Source organism: Armigeres subalbatus, chromosome 2 (genome assembly GCF_024139115.2).
Source record: "Armigeres subalbatus isolate Guangzhou_Male chromosome 2, GZ_Asu_2, whole genome shotgun sequence".
Classification (NCBI taxonomy): Eukaryota; Metazoa; Arthropoda; class Insecta; order Diptera; family Culicidae; genus Armigeres; species Armigeres subalbatus.
In genome coordinates, this window is record NC_085140.1 from 226,443,466 (window position 1) to 226,464,478 (window position 21,013).

General features: G+C 40.1%; 1 protein-coding gene across 11 annotated transcripts in view; it reads left to right on the forward strand.

Annotated features, from left to right (window-relative positions):
• The window catches only part of LOC134211790 (neuronal acetylcholine receptor subunit alpha-7), a 93,874-nt gene that overhangs the window by 19,502 nt on the left and 53,359 nt on the right, over nt 1-21,013 (forward strand). For 10 of the 11 annotated variants that reach the window (XM_062689017.1, XM_062689023.1, XM_062689013.1 and 7 more), the window contains 5 exons: nt 143-252; nt 11,248-11,428; nt 11,483-11,558; nt 11,628-11,822; nt 19,709-19,795. In XM_062689017.1, the coding sequence (XP_062545001.1) occupies nt 143-252; nt 11,248-11,428; nt 11,483-11,558; nt 11,628-11,822; nt 19,709-19,795 (649 nt within the window). The remainder of the gene's footprint in view (nt 1-142; nt 253-11,247; nt 11,429-11,482; nt 11,559-11,627; nt 11,823-19,708; nt 19,796-21,013) is intronic. The other variant, XM_062689022.1, reaches the window with a different exon arrangement.

Below are 21,013 nucleotides of genomic sequence, written 5' to 3' on the forward strand. Positions count from 1 at the left end.
ACTGCATGTTCTCTGTAAATGATAGCTTAATCCTTTAACCTTTACTATTCTGAGTGTGCTCTATTCCATTCCAATAATTTAATTGAAAGTTATTACCATCTTTTAATATTGTATACTAACAAATATTCAAAATATCCAATAGGAATGGAATGATTATAGCTTAAGGTGGAACGAGTCCGAATACGGTGGCGTGAAAGATCTACGGATAACTCCTAATAAGCTATGGAAGCCCGACGTGTTGATGTACAACAGGTATGTTTGATTATATTTCATTCATGTATTTAGCTTATATCTAAACAGATAACACTGAATCAACGATTTGACGCCACAATAAACGGTTTGCTGCCAAATCTCTCAGTTGTCCCCACGCTCACCCAATCGATTTGTACCGCCCACTTAGCTCGTTGCGTTCGCCGCCTTCTTTTATCTGTCGAGTCGGAAGCGAACAACATCTTTGCAGGTGTTGCTGTCCGGAATTCTTGCAACATGCCCTGCTCTTCCCCCTTAATCTACCTTCTGAATACTTGCTACGCCGCCGCACACCGCTTCTTTGCACACTGCCAAAGATGGACCTAAGCACGCGTCTCTCGAATATCCGAATACAGTAATATCCCGATTTTATCACTCCCCTGGTGAATTTTGGGGTGATAAAATAGGGTATGTGACAAAATTGGAAAAAAAATTCCAAATTTTTAATTCATTCCACAAATATGAATCCTTTTATGTCATGGAAAGGCCAAATGCGTGAACGGTACTCGTTATTTCTTGTCGAAATTGCTTACAGAATATTTCCCAGGTACTCAGAAGTCGTTCGTAATAAACTACAGGCGGTGAAAGTTATTTCATTAAAATCAATGTAGTAAATAAAGAAAATAAAAAGAATGACAATTTTTTTTGGGGTGACAAAATCGGGTCGAAAACGTGATAAAATCGGGACGTGATAAAATCGGGGGTAGACAAAATCGGGTCAACACTGTATCTAATAAAGGTAAAGGTCCACCGGTCTTATATGAGGGTTTTGTACATAATACATTTGGTGCGGGTCTGAAGCTCTACGCGGTCTATACTATCGTTTGCCGCTTTGTAATCCATGAAGCCGGCTTGATAGCTTCTCACGGATTCACTAATATTGGAGACAGACGGCGGAAGATGATCTGGGACATCACTTTGTACACTCTGAAATTTTTTAAAACTAAATAGATTAAAAGTCATTCTAATGGACTATTCGCCTGGTTGACCCCGGCTTCGTTTAAGTGCAGGCTATTCTTGGTTAGTATAACTTTCATATATACACGAATAGTATAGTGCGACGCTATCGAAAATAGTATACTAAGTAGGCTTTTGTTTTGGTTTGAAAACATCATTAAAAAAAATAAACAAAAACATCTCAGGGAAACAAATCTCGCAAAAAAATCTTTATTCTCTTTGAATATCAAATTACACGCCAATGTTTTTACGATTTTGCTGTTCCAAAAATAATAATAATTAGATTATAATCTAACCAAAGTGATGTGGTGCTTTGCAGGACTTCAAAAGACACATCTCACATTTTCTGACACAAAAAAATCCAATTATTTTCTAAATATGTACCCATCGGAACCGGCAATCTATGCTTCAGCAATCTTCCCGTATTCGAGATAAAGAATCACTTGCTCTTCACGTCCGGCCAGATCAGCGTTATTGGATTAGCATTAATACTCAAAACCGTGTTCCTGTTCAGTAAAAAGTGTGTCCGTCTAACGCAAATACCACTCGTCCATGTCCTGGAACTTCGGATGCGTTTGTCATGCTAAATAGTCAAAAAATATCGTTTTTCCAAGGTGCAATTTTTGAGCGTCGGAGTATCCAGCAAACCTGTTAAGAATTCCATATTGTTTGTCATGTCCGGAAGCTTATGTTATTTGAAACGAAACCCCCACTGCCGATGGTTAATATCCTTTGTCCTCGTGTAGAACCTCCGCTCAAGAAGTAACAGGATAATCGCTTCGCTTGGCTTCTTCCTTTATGCCATCATCCAGGTCTAGGTCTGGTCCGGAACGCTGCATTTTAAAACTGAACTAGCAGTTGACTCGTCTCAGGAAATCTTATTTTGAGTAGAATAGGAAAATCCGCGGCATTACGACAGTGAATGTCAGCGAGATCGTTCTACCAGGAACTAATAACCTGATCCCTGGTTCTACGCCAAGCTCTTACAGATCTTTGAAAGGGTGTGGGAACGAGATAGTCATATTCTGAAATCGATAAGCGATTACATCGGCAAATTAATCCGATAACTTACCTTCAATGTACGTCATAAACAACACCGTAAATCGACATCCTTTCTTTTTATATTCTAACATTTGCGAACGTGGATTTGCAATTTCCAAAAATCAAACTGTTTTGATCAGATAGGAAAAAATGTGTTCACAGCAAATTACAGAAAAACTTATGCATCAGTGGAATAGGTTTGCAGAATTCGTCGAAAGATTAAAAGGTAAATTTGAATAGTATACTATTTAAACTAAGCTTAGTATAAACTTCAAAAATATAAGAACAGATTTGTTCTTATACTATTTAAGGATTGTTCTATTTCTGAGTGTAGGTGGAATTTAGGATGGTGGTCGCTCGAAAGTTTTCACACTCCAGTTGCTCTGTTGCCTCGACCTTTACTGCCTGAACCCTCAGCGCCATTAAAGTATTTTTCAAATTTCTGGTGCCACCATTCGTCCACCACACTTGAGTCGGTTCCATCCTTATCCCGACTACATCTCGACTCACGGTATGAAGCTTTTGCGGGATGCGTTGAGCTTCTGATAGCACCTGCGTTTTTCTTGATAACGGCACATTTGTTCCATCTCTTCGCACTTCGCTTCTTCCATGCGGCGCTTCTTCTCCTGAAAGAGGCAGGTTTGCTTTTTTCGTTTCCGTCTACACTGGGGTCGCTTTTTACGCGAATGGATTTTATCATTTACTCGGTCTACCTTAATGAATCGCCTGCTTTGAGCGTGCTTACAGCGGCTCACTAAGAGTTAACATTCTGAAATCAATATGGCGAAAGGCATCTAAGGCACGATTTCTCAAAATTAAGCACCTTAATCGAAAAAATATTTGGTAGGCGTAGTAGCAAACACCATCCCTCATAACCGGTACCAAATAGTTTTTCATGAAAAGTTCCTTATTTTGAGAAAACAAGCGTTAGATGTCTTTCACCATACAAATTTCTGGCGGTTAACTCATGCTGGCTATTTTGTGCATATACTATAGCGCCTGGATGTGGCTGCGGCGTGTAGAAAATCAGCCACTGCCAATAATTCATTCCAATAACTTTTTATATACCACCTAATTATTCTTCGATTTTAGTGGTTTTATACTATTTTGCCAAAAACCGTTTCGCCGAATTATTTTCCGCGGTACGACATCCCAAGGAATGTACCAAAAGACATTTTGCGAAATGCATCTTAGCTTTCTTAGCATGCATCACGGCTTTCCTTAGCCGTGCAATAAGATGTGTGGCTGCAAAGCAATTCTATGGTAAAAACTTCCCGTTCGGTCTTGCAAAAAATTTCTGATTGGAAATTTTCTTGACTTCCCTGGACATGAATGTTTTATCGTACTATCCTTCTTCTTCTTCTTCTTCTTTGATGGCTCTACATTCCAACTGGAACTGGGCCTGCTTTTCAACCTAGTATTTTATTAGCATTTCCTCAGTTATTAATTGAAAACTTTTCTATGCCTGCCATTGCATGAGTATGTATCTTGTGTGGCAAGTACAATGGATACACTATGCCCCGGGTGTCGATAATGTTTCCAACCCGAAAACCCCATATCGTGCTAGCCTTATGATATACGAATGCAAAAAAATGGTAAGTTGGCTTAGAAAACCTCGCAGTGAACAAATTGTGTAAGCGCTTAATGAACACTAAGCTACGAGTTGGCATTGTTCCAGTGGGGAGTTTAATGGCAATAAGAAGAAAAGGATGAAGAAGAACCTGATATTCTATACCAGCGGTTCTCAACCTTCGATGGTCCTAGGGGGTACCTCGAATGAAAATGCATAATGGCGCACGTATTACAATTCCAATCGGATCTTATTGATAAAGTTTTGATTATAGTGATTATTTTATTTGAAAACTTTGTCTTGTACATGCATGGCGATCGGTAAATCGAAGGTAACGAATTGTTGGCAGTGGCTAATTTTCTAACCGCCGCTTCCACATCCAGGCGCTACCGTATATGCGTAAATAGCCAGCATGAGTTAAGCGCCAAAAAATTGTATGGCGAAGGACATCTAACGCGGGTTTTCTCAAAATTAGGAACTTTTTATAAAAAACTATTTGATACCGGTTATGAAGGATGGTGTTCGCTACTACGCCTACCAAATATTTTTTCGATTAAGGTACTTAATTTTGAGAAATCGAACTATAGATGCCTTTCGCCATACTGATTTCAGAAAGTTAACTCCTAGTGTGCCGCTGTAAGCATGCTCAAAGCAGGCAATTCATTGAACCCTGCTTTCCTCAACTAGAACAGCAATGAAATCTACCTGATCTAAACAAAATGTTGAATAATATGTTAGAAACATGCTTTTGAACTAAAATCCAGAATCTAAAGGTTTGGAAACCTTCGTTTGAGAGGCATGGCCTTTTTTTAGAATGAGAGGCCTTTTTTTAGAAAAGCTCTATTGCTTCGTTGCAAGAGATTTAGAAGCAACTTTCTACGCTTCTCGGAAGTCTTCTTCAGAACAGCACGAATGCCTCCTTTCAAGATGTTCAGAAGTCTTCTTTCGAAAGGCCTGTGCTGTGTCTGTGTCTACCTTGTTTCAAAAAGCTCGGAAGGATCCTTTCAAGAGGTTCGGAAGCCTTTTTTTTAAAAAAGCTCGGAAGCTCCCTTTCAAGAGGCTCGGAAGCCTCCTTTCAAGATGCAACGGAAGCCTTCTTTTAAGTGGCTCAAAAGTCGCCATTCAAGAGGCTAAGAAGCCTTTCATCAAGAGCTGCGGAAGCCTACTTTCGAGAGATTCAGAAGCTCCCTTCAAGAGGTTCGGAAGCCTCGCTTCAAAGGGCTCGAAATTATTCTTACAAAAGGCTTGGAAGCCTACTTCAAGAGGGGGTACCTCAATAAATGTAAAAGTTTGAAGGGGTACCTCTCAAGAAAAAGGTTGAGAACCGCTGTTCTATACTATGCTAAGATGAGAAAATGACATTTTCACCATTCTTTTCTGAAAAAAGTCAATCTTACAAATGCGATATTCCAAAAAACGGCATTCCGTGAAATAGTACATTTCGTCAAATGTTGTACCGCGAAAAGATACGTACCACCGAATACTATTCTGCGAATGATTACCGCGAAATGATTTTCGGCGGAATGTTGTACAATTGATTTCTGTGCGTCGTCAATGGTTGCTATATCTGTACCCCAGTCTCCAGTAGCCTTGCGAGCAAGGGCGTAGGATTGCCAATTCGGAGATGGCGAGTTCGATTCTCAGTCCCGGTCTAGAATGTTTTCGGGTGGGAAACATGCTCGACTCCCAGGGTATAGTGTATCCATTATACTTGCCACACAAGATACATACTTCTCAGCTGCCCCAGACCAGGAAAATAGAGGGGGATGACGTCTCCTGGACCCTGGTCAAGAACAAGAGGAAATCGAAGACGTCAAGGGCCGAAAAGAAGGCCCAGGCGAATGAGGGTAACAAGAAGTCTAGGGTAGGCACCAATCGCTCCAGGGCGATGCCCTAGTCATCAAGACGGACGAGGCTAAGTACTCGGACGTCTTGAAGGCGATGAGGAGTGACGTCAAGCTCGGTGAACTCGGCGCCGACGTACGTCGAATAAGACGTACCCGGATGGGCGAGATGATCCTCGAGCTAAAGCGGGGCGTCTCGCAAAAGGGCGCCGCCTACAAGAAGTTGGCGGAGGAAGTCCTAGGCGAGACGGTCAAGGTAAGGGCACTCACGACGGAGGTGAATCTAAGGGTTAAAGACCTGGACGATATCACCGAAGTCGAAGAGCTCGTCACGGCACTGCGGCGACAGTGTGAAGTGGAGGCGTCCACCGCAGCCGTTCGGCTACGGAAAGGTCCGGCAGGGACACAGGTAGCATTGGTTCGGCTACCTGCAGCGGACGCCTCCAAGGTAGTCAAGTTAAGGAGCGTCAAGGTGGGGTGGTCGGTATGCCCTGTCGGCATATATGAGTATCCCGAAGTTTGCTTCAAGTGCCTGGAACCGGGGCACAAGCAATGAGACTGCAAAGGCCCTGACAGAAGCAAGCTCTGTCGACGCTGTGGATTGGAGGGACATAAGGCGCAATGCTGCACGAATCCTCCCAATTGTTTGATTTGTTCCAGCAAAGCTGTGAACAGCAAGCACCCATGGGGGTTCGAAGTGCCCGGCGTTTAAGCGTGTTGCGAAATCACAGTGTAGGTAACGCAGCTAAACATGAACCACTGTGGTGCCGCCGCGCGGCTGCTGTGTCGGACAGTTGCTGAATGGGGGACGGATATCGCCATCATAGCAGATCCTTACCGGGTACCCGCCAGGAACGGTAATTGGGTCACCGATGGGTCTAAAATGGCGACGATATGGACAACGGGGAAATACCCAGTCCAAGAGTTGGTGTCTTCGACACACGAGGGCTTCGTCATTGCCAAAATCAACGGGGTCTTCTTCTGCAGCTGCTATGCGCCTCCTCGATGGTCGATCGAGCAGTTCGGTCGAATGCTAGATTGTTTGACGGCTGATGGGGCGTAGCCCGGTGGTGATAGCGGGGGACTTCAACGCTTGGGCCGTGGAATGGGGAAGCCGATCCACGAATCAACGTGGGCAGATCCTGCTGGAATCACTGGCCATGTTGGATGTGGACTTGGCTAATGTCGGTACCAAAAGTACCTACAGCTGGAACGGTGCCGAGTCGATTATCGACGTTACGTTCTGGAGCCCTGGCCAAACGAGTAGTTCGAACTGGAGGGTAGATACACTCACAGCGACCACCTGGCGGTTCGCTACAGTATCGACTATACGACCAGCATTCAGCGGACGGAAGAAGGGGCGAGGCCTAGTCCTCGTATGTGGAAGACATCATATTTCGACGACGAGGTGTTTAAGGAAGCGCTCCACCGCGAGCACAATACTCTCGGTCTGAGCGGCGAGCAGCTGGTAACAGTACTCTCGCGTGCATGCGATGCCACCATGCCTAGGAAAGTCCACTCTAGGAATGGGAGACCACCGACTTACTGGTGGACTCAAGCAATTGGGAACCTGCGCCGCGCCTGCCTACGGGCAAGGAGGTGGATGCAGCGAGCACGCACAGAAGAGGAGCGTGTTGAACGACGGGTGGCGTTCGTGGCTGCTAGAGCCGCTCTGAAGACTGAGATTAGATCAAGCAAAAAAGCCTGCTTCGAGGTCCTGTGTCAAAGTGCCAACGCGAATCCATGGGGTGACGCCTATAGGGTCGTAATGGCCAAGACACGTGGGGCGATGGCCCCTACAGAGCGGTCTCCAGAGATGCTGGAGAGGATCATCGCGGGGCTCTTCCCACGTCACGACCCAAGTCCCTGGCCTCCCTTTGTGGAGCTGCCACGGGCCAGGGTGGCCGACGAGGGAAGAGTAACGGTGGCGGAACTTGCGGGGGTTGCACAGTCCCTTAGTGTAGGTAAGGCGCCAGGACCGGATGGTATTCCGAACCTGGCCATCAAAGCGGCCATTGCCGAGGCTCCCGAGATGTTCAGATCTGTCATGCAGAGATGCCTGGACGAGGGAGTCTTCCCTGAAGCATGGAAAAGGCAGAGCTTGGTCCTATTGCCAAAAGCGGGAAAACCACCGGGGGATCCGTCGGCATATAGACCAATATGCCTGCTTGATACAGCGGGAAGGTGCTCGAGAAGCTCATCCTCAACAGGTTGTTGATACGCACGGAGGGTGCGGATGGTCTATCGAGTAACCATTTTGGCTTCCAAAAGGGTAAGTCGACCGTAGACGCTATCTTGTCGGTTACCAAATCCGCGGAGATAGCTATCCAGCGTAAGAGGAGGGGAGCTATTGTGCAGTAGTGACTCTCGACGTGAGGAATGCATTCAATAGTGCCAGTTGGGCAGCTATTGCAGATGCGCTCCTGCGTCTTGGAATTCCCGAGAACCTGTACAAGATTCTCGGAAGCTACTTCCAGAATCATGTACTGGTATACGACACGGAGGCGGGTCGGAAGTGCGTTGACATAACCTCATGGGTTCCGCAAGGTTCCATACTGGGTCCGGTGTTATGGAACGTCATGTACGACGGTGTCTTGAGGTTGAAGTTCCCGGTGGGCGTGGCAATCGTCGGTTTCGCTGACGATATTACGCTGGAGGTCTACGGCGAATCGATCGAAGAGGTGGAGTTGACTGCAGCCCACTCGATCGCAATTGTGGAGGAGTGGATGAGTTCCAGGAAGTTAGAACTGGGTCACCACAAGACTGAGGTGGTTGTTGTTAACAACCGAAAGTCGGAGCAACAAGCAGTGATAAGGGCAGGCAACTGCACGGTCACCTCTGAACGCTCCATCAAACTCTTGGGGGTAATGGTCGACGATAAGCTCACTTTTGGTAGCCACGTCAATTACGCCTGCGAGCGTGCTTCCACAGCTATAGCGGCATTGTCCCAAATAATGTCCAATAGCTCTGCGGTTTATGCCAGCAAGCGCAAGCTTCTGGCTAGCGTTGCTCTGTCCATACTGAGGTATGGGGGGCCAGCTTGGGGCACGGCCCTGCGTATTAACTGCTACAGAACGAAGTTAGAAAGTACGTATAGGCTCATGTGCCTAAGAGTTGCGAGCGCGTACCGTACCGTGTCGCACGATGCACTTTGCGTCATCACCGGTATGATGCCTATCGACATAGTTATCGGTGAAGACATAGAGTGCTTCGAAATGCGCGGCACGAGAGGCATCCGTAGGACTGTCAGGTTGGCCTCAATGGTCAAATGGCAGCGTGCGTGGGACAGTTCCACTAAGGATAGATGGACACATAGGTTGATACCGGAGATAGGTACGTCGGTCAAGAGGCGCCATGGGGAAATCACTTCCCACCTGACCCAGGTCCAGGCCATGGTTGCTTCAGACAGTATCTACACCGGTTCGGACACTCGGCCTCGCCCGAGTGTCCGGTGTGCGTAGGTTTAGAGGAAATGGCGGAACACGTGTTGTTCGTGTGCCCGCGTTTTCGCACAATGCGTGACCACATGCTTGCCACATGTGGTCTGGACACTACCCCGGACAACCTAGTCCGGAGGATGTGTAAAGATGAAGTTGGCTGGAACGCCGTTTTATCGGCTATCGTCCAAATCGTCTCGGAGCTACACAGAAGGTGGCGCGTGGACTCGAGGAATAGCTAGTTCAGGCGCAAATAAGAGGTGGTCCAAGGGGTCGGAGTCGGCTTCTTGGGTCATACCGGTGCCCTGTGGTCGAACTCGATCCTGTTATCGAACAAGTGGCCGCGTGAAGAACAACATGGTATCGTCGCTTTCGCGGCGTCGGTCAACCGGGCGGGTTCCGAGCCCGAGGACGGAAAGGGGTCCTCGTCAAGGCTGGGGCAGGCATGGGCACCGCGTCGGCAAGTCTCTCTGTGTGCTGGCGAATAGGCCCTATCGCAGAGAGGTCAATTTGGGGTGCACGCGGCATCATCATTCTTGATACCAGTTGTGCAGAGGGAAGAAGGCGCGAAGTCGACCCTGCCCACCTTCCGAGGACATAGGGCGTGGTAAGGCCACCTGGAAAGCCGGCAATGCGCTGGCACGATACCATGGTGTTCTTCTAAAAAGCGAGTCACGATGTTCGATGCTGCAAGGACACGCAGCTAACCTCGAGGGTGCGTTATGCACTGGCCCCCCTTTGAAGCATTACTTTCTGGTTGTACCGAAGGGACGATGGGCTTGGCGGCAATGGAAACGGTTTAGCGGGTCGGGGATGCAGTCCTGCCTCGTTGGAGGTGGCCCCTAACCCCGCACTTCCTGGTCAACCCAGGATGTCTGTTGAGCAGATTCCCCCTCCATTGCTTAGGAAGAAAAAAAATCACAAGATACATACTCAAACTCATGCAATGGCGGGCATAGAAAGCACGTTCAACTATTAAGTAGCTAGATCGTCCTTAAGACATCTGAGTTTTGGAACTTTGCTACCCGTAGCCGTATCGTGCTAGCCAAATTATTTCTGAATTCGGAAATTTTTCATTACTTTTCCAAATTCTTTTGATTCTCTAAATTTCCAAATGACATGATATTGGTATTCTCAAAGTACATAGGGGAAAAGACGGCTTTGGCAGGTTTTGTTCTATTATTGTCAGGGGGGTTTTTGTTGACCAAATTTTATTAAATTTGGCCACAATTTTCTTTGATATGCAAAGAATTTTTAGTCCAAATTTCATAATAATCAGTCATAAAAAACCCCCCTGACAAAAATAGAACAAAACTTGCCAAAGCCGTCATTCCTCCTATCACAACCCGTGCAACCTACCTTTTGGTATCTTCTCTACACTTTCAATATATTTTAGTGTTTAGAGCTGTTTCACGAACCAAGTTGGTCAATCGGTTTGTCAAACGGCGTAAACTTCTCTTTATTCCTGTGGGCGTATTCAATGTTTGTTAAACATGCTTGACCGTGTGTATGGTTACCTTTTTAAAATTATCATTATCTGAAATTTTACCACCGGCGAATCGATGTGTCACTGAAGCCCTAATACTGCCCATCACTCTTTAACGGTCATCCACCGGGCTCCTGTCAAACTAGCTCCATTGCAATGTGAATATACGCAGGTTGAGTTACGAAAACTTCGTGATCCATTTTAGAAGGTGGCGGTAGAGTTCGATGATTTTTCATCATGGCATCGTAGGCAACAAATATGAATTATTTTCTTTGGGGTGACACATCGGTTCGTTGGTAATGAAAACTCGTTTGAGAAACTATATATGTGGGAACTCACCACTACTTACTGATTTAAATCGAAGAAATTAGAACAGACGATGCTATCTAGTTTTAAAACAGGTTTTTGTTATTTTTTCGTAATTGTAAGAAATGTACTTATGTATAAGAACGATTTGTACATAGGAACCAAAGCGAATTTTGAACAGTTATGCGTATAAAAGCAGTATGTATAAACTATCATTGTAAACTACTATGTAAACTATCAGTGTTCGAAATCGGTTAGATTACCTGTTGGATATGGTGTTCCCTAAAGCAGCACTTGCTGCAAACAAAACGGTCAATGTAATGTTCAAGGAAGTAACTCGGAACTCTTTTATTTCAGTGCTGATGAAGGGTTCGATGGCACGTACCATACGAACGTTGTGGTAAAAAATAACGGCAGCTGTTTATATGTACCTCCTGGTATCTTCAAAAGCACCTGTAAAATAGATATCACGTGGTTCCCTTTTGATGATCAACATTGTGAAATGAAGTTTGGTAGTTGGACATATGACGGAAACCAGGTAACATAGAATTATTTTTGCTTGGATGCATTTGCTCTAAATTTTTAATTTCAGCTCGATTTAGTGCTGAATTCTGATGAAGGAGGTGATCTGTCTGATTTTATAACTAATGGCGAGTGGTATTTAATAGGTAGGTATTCAAATTATTTATTGAGTAGTCTATAGATTGAGTTTATTCATATTTGGTTTATGTCCTTAGGAATGCCGGGAAAGAAGAACACAATAACATATCAATGCTGCCCCGAACCTTATGTTGATATAACGTTCACCATACAAATTCGCAGACGAACCCTTTACTATTTTTTCAACCTCATTGTTCCGTGCGTTTTGATATCTTCAATGGCTCTATTAGGTTTCACGCTGCCGCCGGACTCTGGTGAAAAATTGACTTTAGGTAAATATCATCCTTGATACTAAATGAATCTATAATTCCTAGAATTCAATTGGAAATTTTGTGTGGACCCGAATTAGAGCTCCCAAAACCAGAAATAAGAAAAAGAGTTTTCCTTATGTGGTTCAAATACCCTATATAGAGGCGACTCTCATGTATCGTGAATCTGTTTGTGAACCATCAAATCGACATATGTTTGCAGAATATTTGGAGTGTATATTTTTTCCTCTGTTTTTACAAAGCGGAGCAAAGTAGGGGTAATGACGGCTTTGGCAGGTTTTGTTCTATTATTATCAGGGGTTTTTTTTATGACTGATTATGCTCAAATATATGTGGCCAAATTTCATAAATTTCGGTCGAAAAAAAAACCCCTGCCAATAATAGAACAAAACCTGTCAAAGCCGTCTGTTCCCCTATATGAATTCATAGCAAATGAATAGTAAATCAGGTCGAGCTTGAAAAAAACATATTGAATTTCATGTGCATTTTGATCTTTGATAATTTATTTGACATCTGATGCATGATTTACCCATAGTTGATTCCATTTGGTATTGTTCAGCTAGGTTATCGTATAACCAATCGACGTCACTTTTGATGTATTAAAAAGTGAAACAAAACATTTCAAAGAATATTCATACCATTTGAATGTCTTGCCAAACGTATGACTTCTGTGTGAGCTTTTCATTATTTTACTGATGGGCAATGAAATCAGTCTGAATTTTTAGTAGGAAAGAAAGTTATTATTTTCATGTTATCAATATAGGTAAATTTCAATGGAACGTTTTGAAGAAATATTAATGAAGTTCAAGCATATTGTAACGAATGTGTTGAAGGTTTTTTTTACCTAAAAATGATATCTACTTGCCTGAAACAGTAAAACATATAAAATACTAATACGTAGTTCACATCATGGTATCTACTGGATCTCGGAACGATACATTTATTTCTATTTCATTTGTTTCTATACTGCAAAATGTGTTTTCAAGTCCGGTAGATTCAGTTTCATTTCAGACTCAAAGACGTTCCACATTATAATTCAAATCACCTTGTATATCTGTCAGGATGGATAGCAAATAGTCCCCGTATTAGATATATTCTCCTGAACTCGAGAATTGGTTTACAGAAAAAAAAAAACAATGTTTGTTACATAATATATTGATGTTTAGTTTAGGAACTAATGTCTCAAAATGCATAAATGGGCGTATGCTCAATTTGGTTCTGAATCATGTTTTAGAGGGCACCACACTCAAATAACCAATCTTTTAGGCAACGAAGCTCATATTTTATTGCACATTATGATGATTATACATTTATACCATTTATATGGTTATCCCAGACTGCGACCAATACCATGACCATTATCATATCACGCAGGCGACTCACACATTAGTGGCAGGATGGGCTTTTTATTGACAGTTCTTCAAGAATACAGGACAGGAATGGAAAACAATAAAAATGATTTCACCTCTAAACATGCTTTTGTTGGAAGGAAAAGTAAAATTGAATTCAAGATCAAACAGTATAGATTTTATTTCTTGAATATTTTTGAAGCTTCATTTATTGCTTTTCGGATGAAAAAATAATTTGAAAGTCATTTTTCCGTATTTAACAAAACTAATATCTTGATTAACAGGTTTACGTTAAAGATAAATTAACAAAGTACAAATCATTATTGAGTATGTTCAACTAAACTTGGTACTGCCTGATTTAATAAATCATTTGGCTATTGGCAAATTCAAATCAAACATGTGTTCTATGATAAAATTTAAGAGCAAGCAATCAAATTCATTTAAAAGTTTTAAACTAGAAAAGTTATACCGGATTGATTAGTTATATGCAATATAATACAACAAACGCCTTTATATATGCAATATCGGGCTCCAGGGTGTCCAAACTCTAAGGTATTAAGTGTGCCCATGTTAAGTTTTTATCTTGGTTTATTTTTGTCATGCAAAGTGAAATGAGAAATGATCAATTGAATCAGTTCATTCAGTTCTATAAAGTAAAGCACGAAATGGTTGGAAATATGAAGCAAGTCCGTCGCATTACCAAATATATCGTCAACCTGCTTATTTTCCTAATTTGAAAACCATCTGAATTTAGTAGATGAAATCATAAATGAAGATAATAAATATTGAATAATGAATTTCCTTCAACACATCATTCTTTGTCTACATTTTGTGCGGTATATAATTTAATTTGCCATTTGTGAACCACGAAGATACATTTTTCTTGATTTGTAGACCTTCTTCGTGTTAATGCAGAATATTCAACATTTGTGTGGAAAGTGAACATTGATTACTGTTCCGTTAACTCCAACAGCAAATGATACCATGCGGCTAATGGGTGAACTTTATGTAAATTGTATAATATTCAGCATTTTAGCGTTAATGTAGGAAACATTTCTTAAGGAACGTTTTCTGATTGCTTTACCGGGCATTGTATGGTTTTACTTGGATAAGTGCTTGTATAAAACGTCAAATTAATGATTCAAACATGGTGTTTTCCATTTTAAAGAGATACTCACTGCTAGCATAACTAAGAATATCGAATAAATAGAGTGCCAAAAGTAAAAACATTTTACTCTAACTATTGATTGAATAATTGAAGTATAAGGTGCATGTTGTAAACAGTAAACTAATCAAATTATTCTAATTTCACTTGTCATAAGACGAGTTTGTACAATCCCATTTAATTCCACCACTTAATTGTACCTTGACAGATACGTATTCCGACCTCAACAGTAAGGTCGTCTTCAGTGTCTCGTACTTGACTCGACTACGAGACACTGAAGACGACCTTACTGTTGAGGTCGAAATACGTATCTGTCAAGGTACAATTAAATGGTGGAATTAAATAAGATTGTACAAACTCGTCTTATGACAAGTGAAGACATTCCACTAAAAAGCTCAAAATAATTTTCTTAACAATATTCTAATTTGTTATGAATATCTGTTTTTGAAATTGATTTTCAATTTAAATTTTGTTACAATGTGCGGAAATCTTCACTTTTCATTAGTTTTGTTTAGTAACCTTATTTTCAGACAGAACACGAAAAATATAATGTAAGAATTTGATATTGTTGAGATTATTTTTTTTGATCAAATTTATTTGCAACCAACTTAGGGTGATTTGCCACATTTAAAAAAAATAGATATGGAAACGGGTATAAAGTTCAAAAGTTTATTTCCAGTTCTAGCGATTGCTAGAACATGACAACAATAGATACAAAGTAGGAAGGTTGAACGGGCCTAGGATTGAACCTACGACCTCCTGCGCATGAAGCAGAAGTGGTAGCCATATGACCACAAAGTTCGATGTTGTTTGTTGGGAGGCTAGTGCACATTATGGTTATCTAATTTTTCCATACAATATTTATTTTTAATTACCTAATTTTGATTGGGCTTGTATCTGACAGTCAGCAAATTTGATAGTTAACAATAAAAATAGTTGGTTTTCGTCATAGTCTCAATGCGTTTGACAGTGCTTAGTTCGAAAACGACGTGAGTAGGATTTCCACATAAACCTAAACAATTGTTAAAAGGGCAATATGTATTTCGTTCGCAGTATAAGATTTCGAATGGTTCCGTAGGTCATCGTGTTTGTTCTGTCAAACGGAATATAAACAGAGAATAAGAGATAGCTTTCTCCATGTTTAGTATGCTGACCGCTCGAGAGCGAGAGATAACCTTCAGCGCATACCGGAGGTAAGCAAGCTGAAGCATCAGACCGCATTGTGCTTGTGTACTGTGTGGTTGTCTTTTCTCTTTGCTGAAGTAAGTTTTTATTACTACCTGAAGCTATTTGAATTTCCACAGTTGGACCCGTTTGCGGAAGTAAAATTTCGACAAGCGGTGGTAATCCTGCAGGGCACCGTTGTCTGAGAAAAAAACCTCTTAGAAGGTCACGTCTCAGCGCTAAGCAAAAAGCATTAACAAAACAAGAGGAAAGGGGAGTCTCTGAATTCTGCACTTCCTTCTAAGAAACAAGGTTTTAAGACCGTCCTGCCAAAGCGCAGAAAAAATAGAAGGAAGTTGTAGACTTCAGATATTCCTTTTAACTCTAACATCTATATATGTATATATATAAATGAATTTCTGTCTGTCTGAACCTTATAGACTCCGAAACTACTGAACCGATCGGCGTGAAAATTTGTATGCAGAGGTTTTTGGGGTCGGGGAAGGTTCCTAAGATGGTTCGAGACCCATCCCTTCTTTGAAAAGGGGGCTCCCATACAAAGGAAACAGAAATTTGGGCTCGAGAACTAAGCAGAGAATAAATGAATTCAAGGCGAAACGAAGTTCGTCGGGCCTGCTAGTTGTAAATAATTCTTCTCCTATCGAACTGAGCAATCAGTTCGATTGGATTCATGATGAAATTCAGCAAATTGAATCTATCTCTAGCCCATGTGAGTCGATTCATGCGAAAAAGCAAAGCATTCAGCCAATTGTGGTATCTGTTGCCGAGTTTTCTGGTTTTCGGAATGAGATTTAAAGTAACCTTCAGGGGATAAAGGTTTCATTTCAGATTGCTAGGAAGGGTGTCTGCCGTGTTTCGCCGGGATCCTTTGAAGATCGCAATCGTCTTCTTCAGTACTTGACTACGAAGAAGCAACATAAGTTTTTCACATACGACGACAAGACTGAACGATTTTCAAAATCGTCCTAAAAGGTCTCCCCAGCAATAATAAATCACTGGATGAGATCAAAATGGAAATTTCACAATTGCTTGGATTTGCACCAGTCCAAGTAATTAAAATGAATAAGAAATTCCACTCTAATTCTTTTCAGAGAGGGATTTCCCAAGAATTTTATTTAGTTCACTTCAACAAAAGTGCAAGAGGCTCAATATCGTTTCTGAAAATTCACCGACGAATGAATGATTTTTATACCCATTCGTTAACGCAAAATAACGGTAGTGCTAGGGCCTATAACATTGTTATTTCTGACTGTTTTATCACCAGGGTGTCAAAAATCTTGGTTTGCAGATGATACGGGCCTTGCAGCCAAAGGGCAAAGCCTTCGTGTCGTTTGTAGTAGATTGAAAAAAGTTTGGATATTTTTTCCACTTACTTGAAAAATGGAAAATACTTCCAAAAATCAGCTTAAAATTTTTCCACATTAAGCCGAAAGCTTCTTATTTAAAACTTTCTAGCAGACATATTATCACTATGAATGGGGTTCCAAATAATTGGTCTAGCGAAGCTAAATATTTAGGACTTCTGCTAGATGAAAAATAACTTTTAAAAATCACATTGAATGTTGATTCTATTGCAACGATTAGCTCCTTGTACTCTTAGTATAAATTAGGTTAAATTTAGTTCAAGTTTAAAACATTGTTATTCCTACATGGTTCATCTCAACCAGAGAAAAATCCCAGCTGCCAGAGGCAATTGAAATGTATTAATAATAACTCAAAATGTATCAGCAAATAAGCAAATAAGGATGATAGTGTTAAGAATACACGGAGTACCTATTCTAAAAGATGAATGCGAGTATTAGATAATTAGTAAATAAAATTAGTTTAAAAAAACTTCCTGGGTCAAACGAAGTATCCGGGCCTGGACGCGAGTGCAACAGAGTAGTTTGTGTATTGTTTGAATATATTAAGTGTAACGGTATCTTGTTTTGTACCGATGTTGTTATACTATAAATTAATAGGTGTGAAATAAAAAAAGCAGAAGCATCCTTCAGCGCATGGATTGGCAGTTTATTTATATAAAACCAAATTATAAAACTATATTCAAGCAAAGCTATAAATAGGAATATTTTTATTGAGCAGATGCAACCAATTTAAACAATATGCCGATATGTTTTGTCAATTGAGATACGACAAATAATCAAAATTCAATGTGTTTCGAGTTTATGCCACAGATCAACGTTCAATTTTGAACTAAATAATTTAAAACCAAAAAAAGTGTCGATAATAAATTACCTTGATGTTTCTTTGTATTTTACTTAAGGTGAATCGCGTTGGAATCCAATTTTAAAACTACATCGCGCTTTTTGGGGTATATAACTCCAGGAACAAACGACAGGCAAAAGCGAAAAGTAGTTTTTCTCCTTTGCTCACTTGCAGCATACACGAAAAAATAGATTTCAGATGTGCTAGCACGGCCATTGAGGTAGCCATTTTTGGATGTTGACACTTTGATTTGGACACTTGGATCGCCTTTTGCTCGTTATTTTATTTTATACGATCAATTTTATGTGGATTTTGGGATACACACTTTTCGAACCGACATGCGTAATATCATCCCTGTTTTGACGTAGGACTAACTTTTTGTCTTCACTTTACTGGGTGTTATTTTTTTTTTGGAAATCGAGAGCGTTACGCTGAAAGGGAAGATTTCGAGCGTTACTCATATTTCGATAGATTTTGAAAATTTATATATCAATCGACTCGGACACTCTCCATCAATTTGGGAATTTCATTGAAACTTAATATTATTAACGATAAGCTATTGAAAATTTCTATTCTTGTCAAAGCCAGTAAAACTTTCAGATGTAACCAATCCCGGTCAAGTCACAAAGTATCAAGCAATGTTTTTCTACATATTTTTTTTTTATCAATGACAAAAAATCCAACATTTGATGGAAAATCGATTGATAGCTTTTTTTGAGATATTTATTTCTAAATTGTTCCCCAAAATTGTTATATTAATGCTTGGGCTTTTATAGTTATCGTCGATTTTTTATATCTACAGTCCTACGTCCACTTCGCGGTTATGTCAGACACTACCCACTGTTTGTTTTTGTCCTACATGCTGGGTTCGATTCCCGGTCCGTCCTAGCAAAATGTTTGTGTTGGAAATTTTCTCGACTTCCCTGGGCATAAAGGTATTATCGTGTTAGACTCATGAAATACGAATGCAAAAATGGTACATTAAACCACGCAGTTGTTGTGTTTCAATCGTTGGTTAACAAACTACGAGTGGATATTTGTTATATTTGCTTTTTCTGAGTTTTGATTGAAATTTGTTAATCCCCAAACATCATCCCAGATTGAAAACGGTTTTGTTTCTTTTACTGGTACTATACTTCAGTATTTAAGGTACTTTTTGTTATAAAGTTAAAGATAGAAGAAGAAAATGCTATCGTGCAGTATATAATCTAAATTTGAATCATTTGTTTGAGAAACTGCATAAATCCATTTTACACTATTTCAAGAAAACAACAAAAAACTGTTTTTGAACAAATTGGCACCGAATCTTTCGATTTTTTCGATGCAGATCAATAGTTTTTGGCAAAACTCAACACCCTGGAGCACTTCCAGTGCAAAAACTATAAACAGTACTCCACAATTGCTTTTCAAAGTGCGTGGACTTATGTAGTTTCTCAAACAAACGAAAAAAATGTCATACATTCCTGAACAAAATTTTTTTTTCGTATTTTTTGCCAGAATACGTATTTTTGGACGAGGATTCAAAATATATAAAAATTTTGGCCAAAGATGTTACATATGCAGTTTCTCAAACAAACGGTTCATTCACTTTCTTAAGTTTTATTTTTATTTTAATGTAACAAATTCATTGATTTGTGAGAACGGATAGGTGGATTTTCTTCATTCATTGAATAGTTTTGTTCGCTATTATTTCCGTTATAATCCGTAAAATTACGATTTGTATGAGCAGTTTACATAACGCACTTTCCTGACACCTAAACAGAAGAAAGTCTGCTGGGTAAACCTGTCAGTAATTGAATAATTACTGCTTAATATTGATGCTTCTATAAGACCAATAATGCAACCCAAATGAATAAAAGAAATGAAAATTGAAAAAAATGTTACATTTTTCGAACGGTTATATATTTCGTGTAAAGTGTTATTTTATTAAATACGATTGCTAAAAAGCTAATTAAATTCATTATAAAATATTTTTGATTTTTCAGGCGTGACCATTCTTCTATCACTAACTGTATTCCTGAACTTAGTGGCGGAAACATTACCTCAAGTATCCGATGCGATTCCTTTGTTAGGTAGAACAATTAATCAGTAATTTTCGTTCTGTGGAATCTGTTGATGCCTTTTGTATGTGTGTGTGTTTATATCACTTACTACGTGTATAGTAAGACTGTTCTATCAATTTATTGATGTTATAAAATCGTACTTTGTTTTGCAAAACTATTTTTTTCAGCTTCAAACAATTACACCAAATAAACATCCCTAAATAAAACAATCTATTCTTGAAAGCCAATGAAATAAATACCCCTTTAACTGGAATCTATACATGTCGATGTATAGCTTTAGCATGGACTAACCTACAGATTATAATTTCACACGTGAACTATTCATTATTAATCAATTCAACATTCCTGGAGCATGGTAAAGATAAAACAAGCTCAAACACGTTTTACATGATGGCATTCAGTATGATCACTGGAAATTCGGTTTCTATAATTTTTCAGCGTAATACAAAACGATCGATTGCTGGTGTGAGGAGAACAAGTTTTATTGAATTTTAACATAGTTGAAGCATCTTAATATATCTAGCCCAACTTTGAAAAGGGCGTAACAGACAAAATTTTAACCTGAATTTTAAAAACGTGGTATGCCCGAAAGAGAGGCTTTCTTAGTGTACTCTCTTTTTTCGCTACACGTTTAAAAAATATAATTTTCTGTATTTTTCACTCCTTAAACATAAACCCTAGAGTTCAGAGTGGGATGCCAAAATTAAGTAAAATTTTCTTGAAGTTAGGTAAAATTTACCCCATAGAAGGCCGTAAAAATACATAATAAAGAGTATGTCCTTTTGGTCTCCAAAAGGTCAAGCGGTGGAGGGGGGATAATAAAAAAATATTAAATTGAAAATCTCTCCGGATTTGTAAAAGAATATTTTGAAAATCCTTGAAATTTTTTGGAAATTTATTGTTGCACCCTAGAATTATTATTTTTGGGCAAACAAATCTGAGGGTGGAGAGAAACTTTTTATTTAAAATGTTTGTGTCGGCTTAACTAAATTTAGATTCCGTTTGGTTAAACATCTACCTAAAAATATTAAATCGACTAGACGCATATGCTATGGAGTGTGCATTTTTTTCTAGCTTTGGTAAATATGAGTTTATCTAACGACGAGTTTCCACACTTTATAGTATTTGTTTTGTAGCTTTGCTCATCGTTTTTTTGACAAAATAGGAAAAAAAATCTAACAGTTTGTTATGCATTTTTTGCTTATTATTTTTTTCTCAGCACTGCAG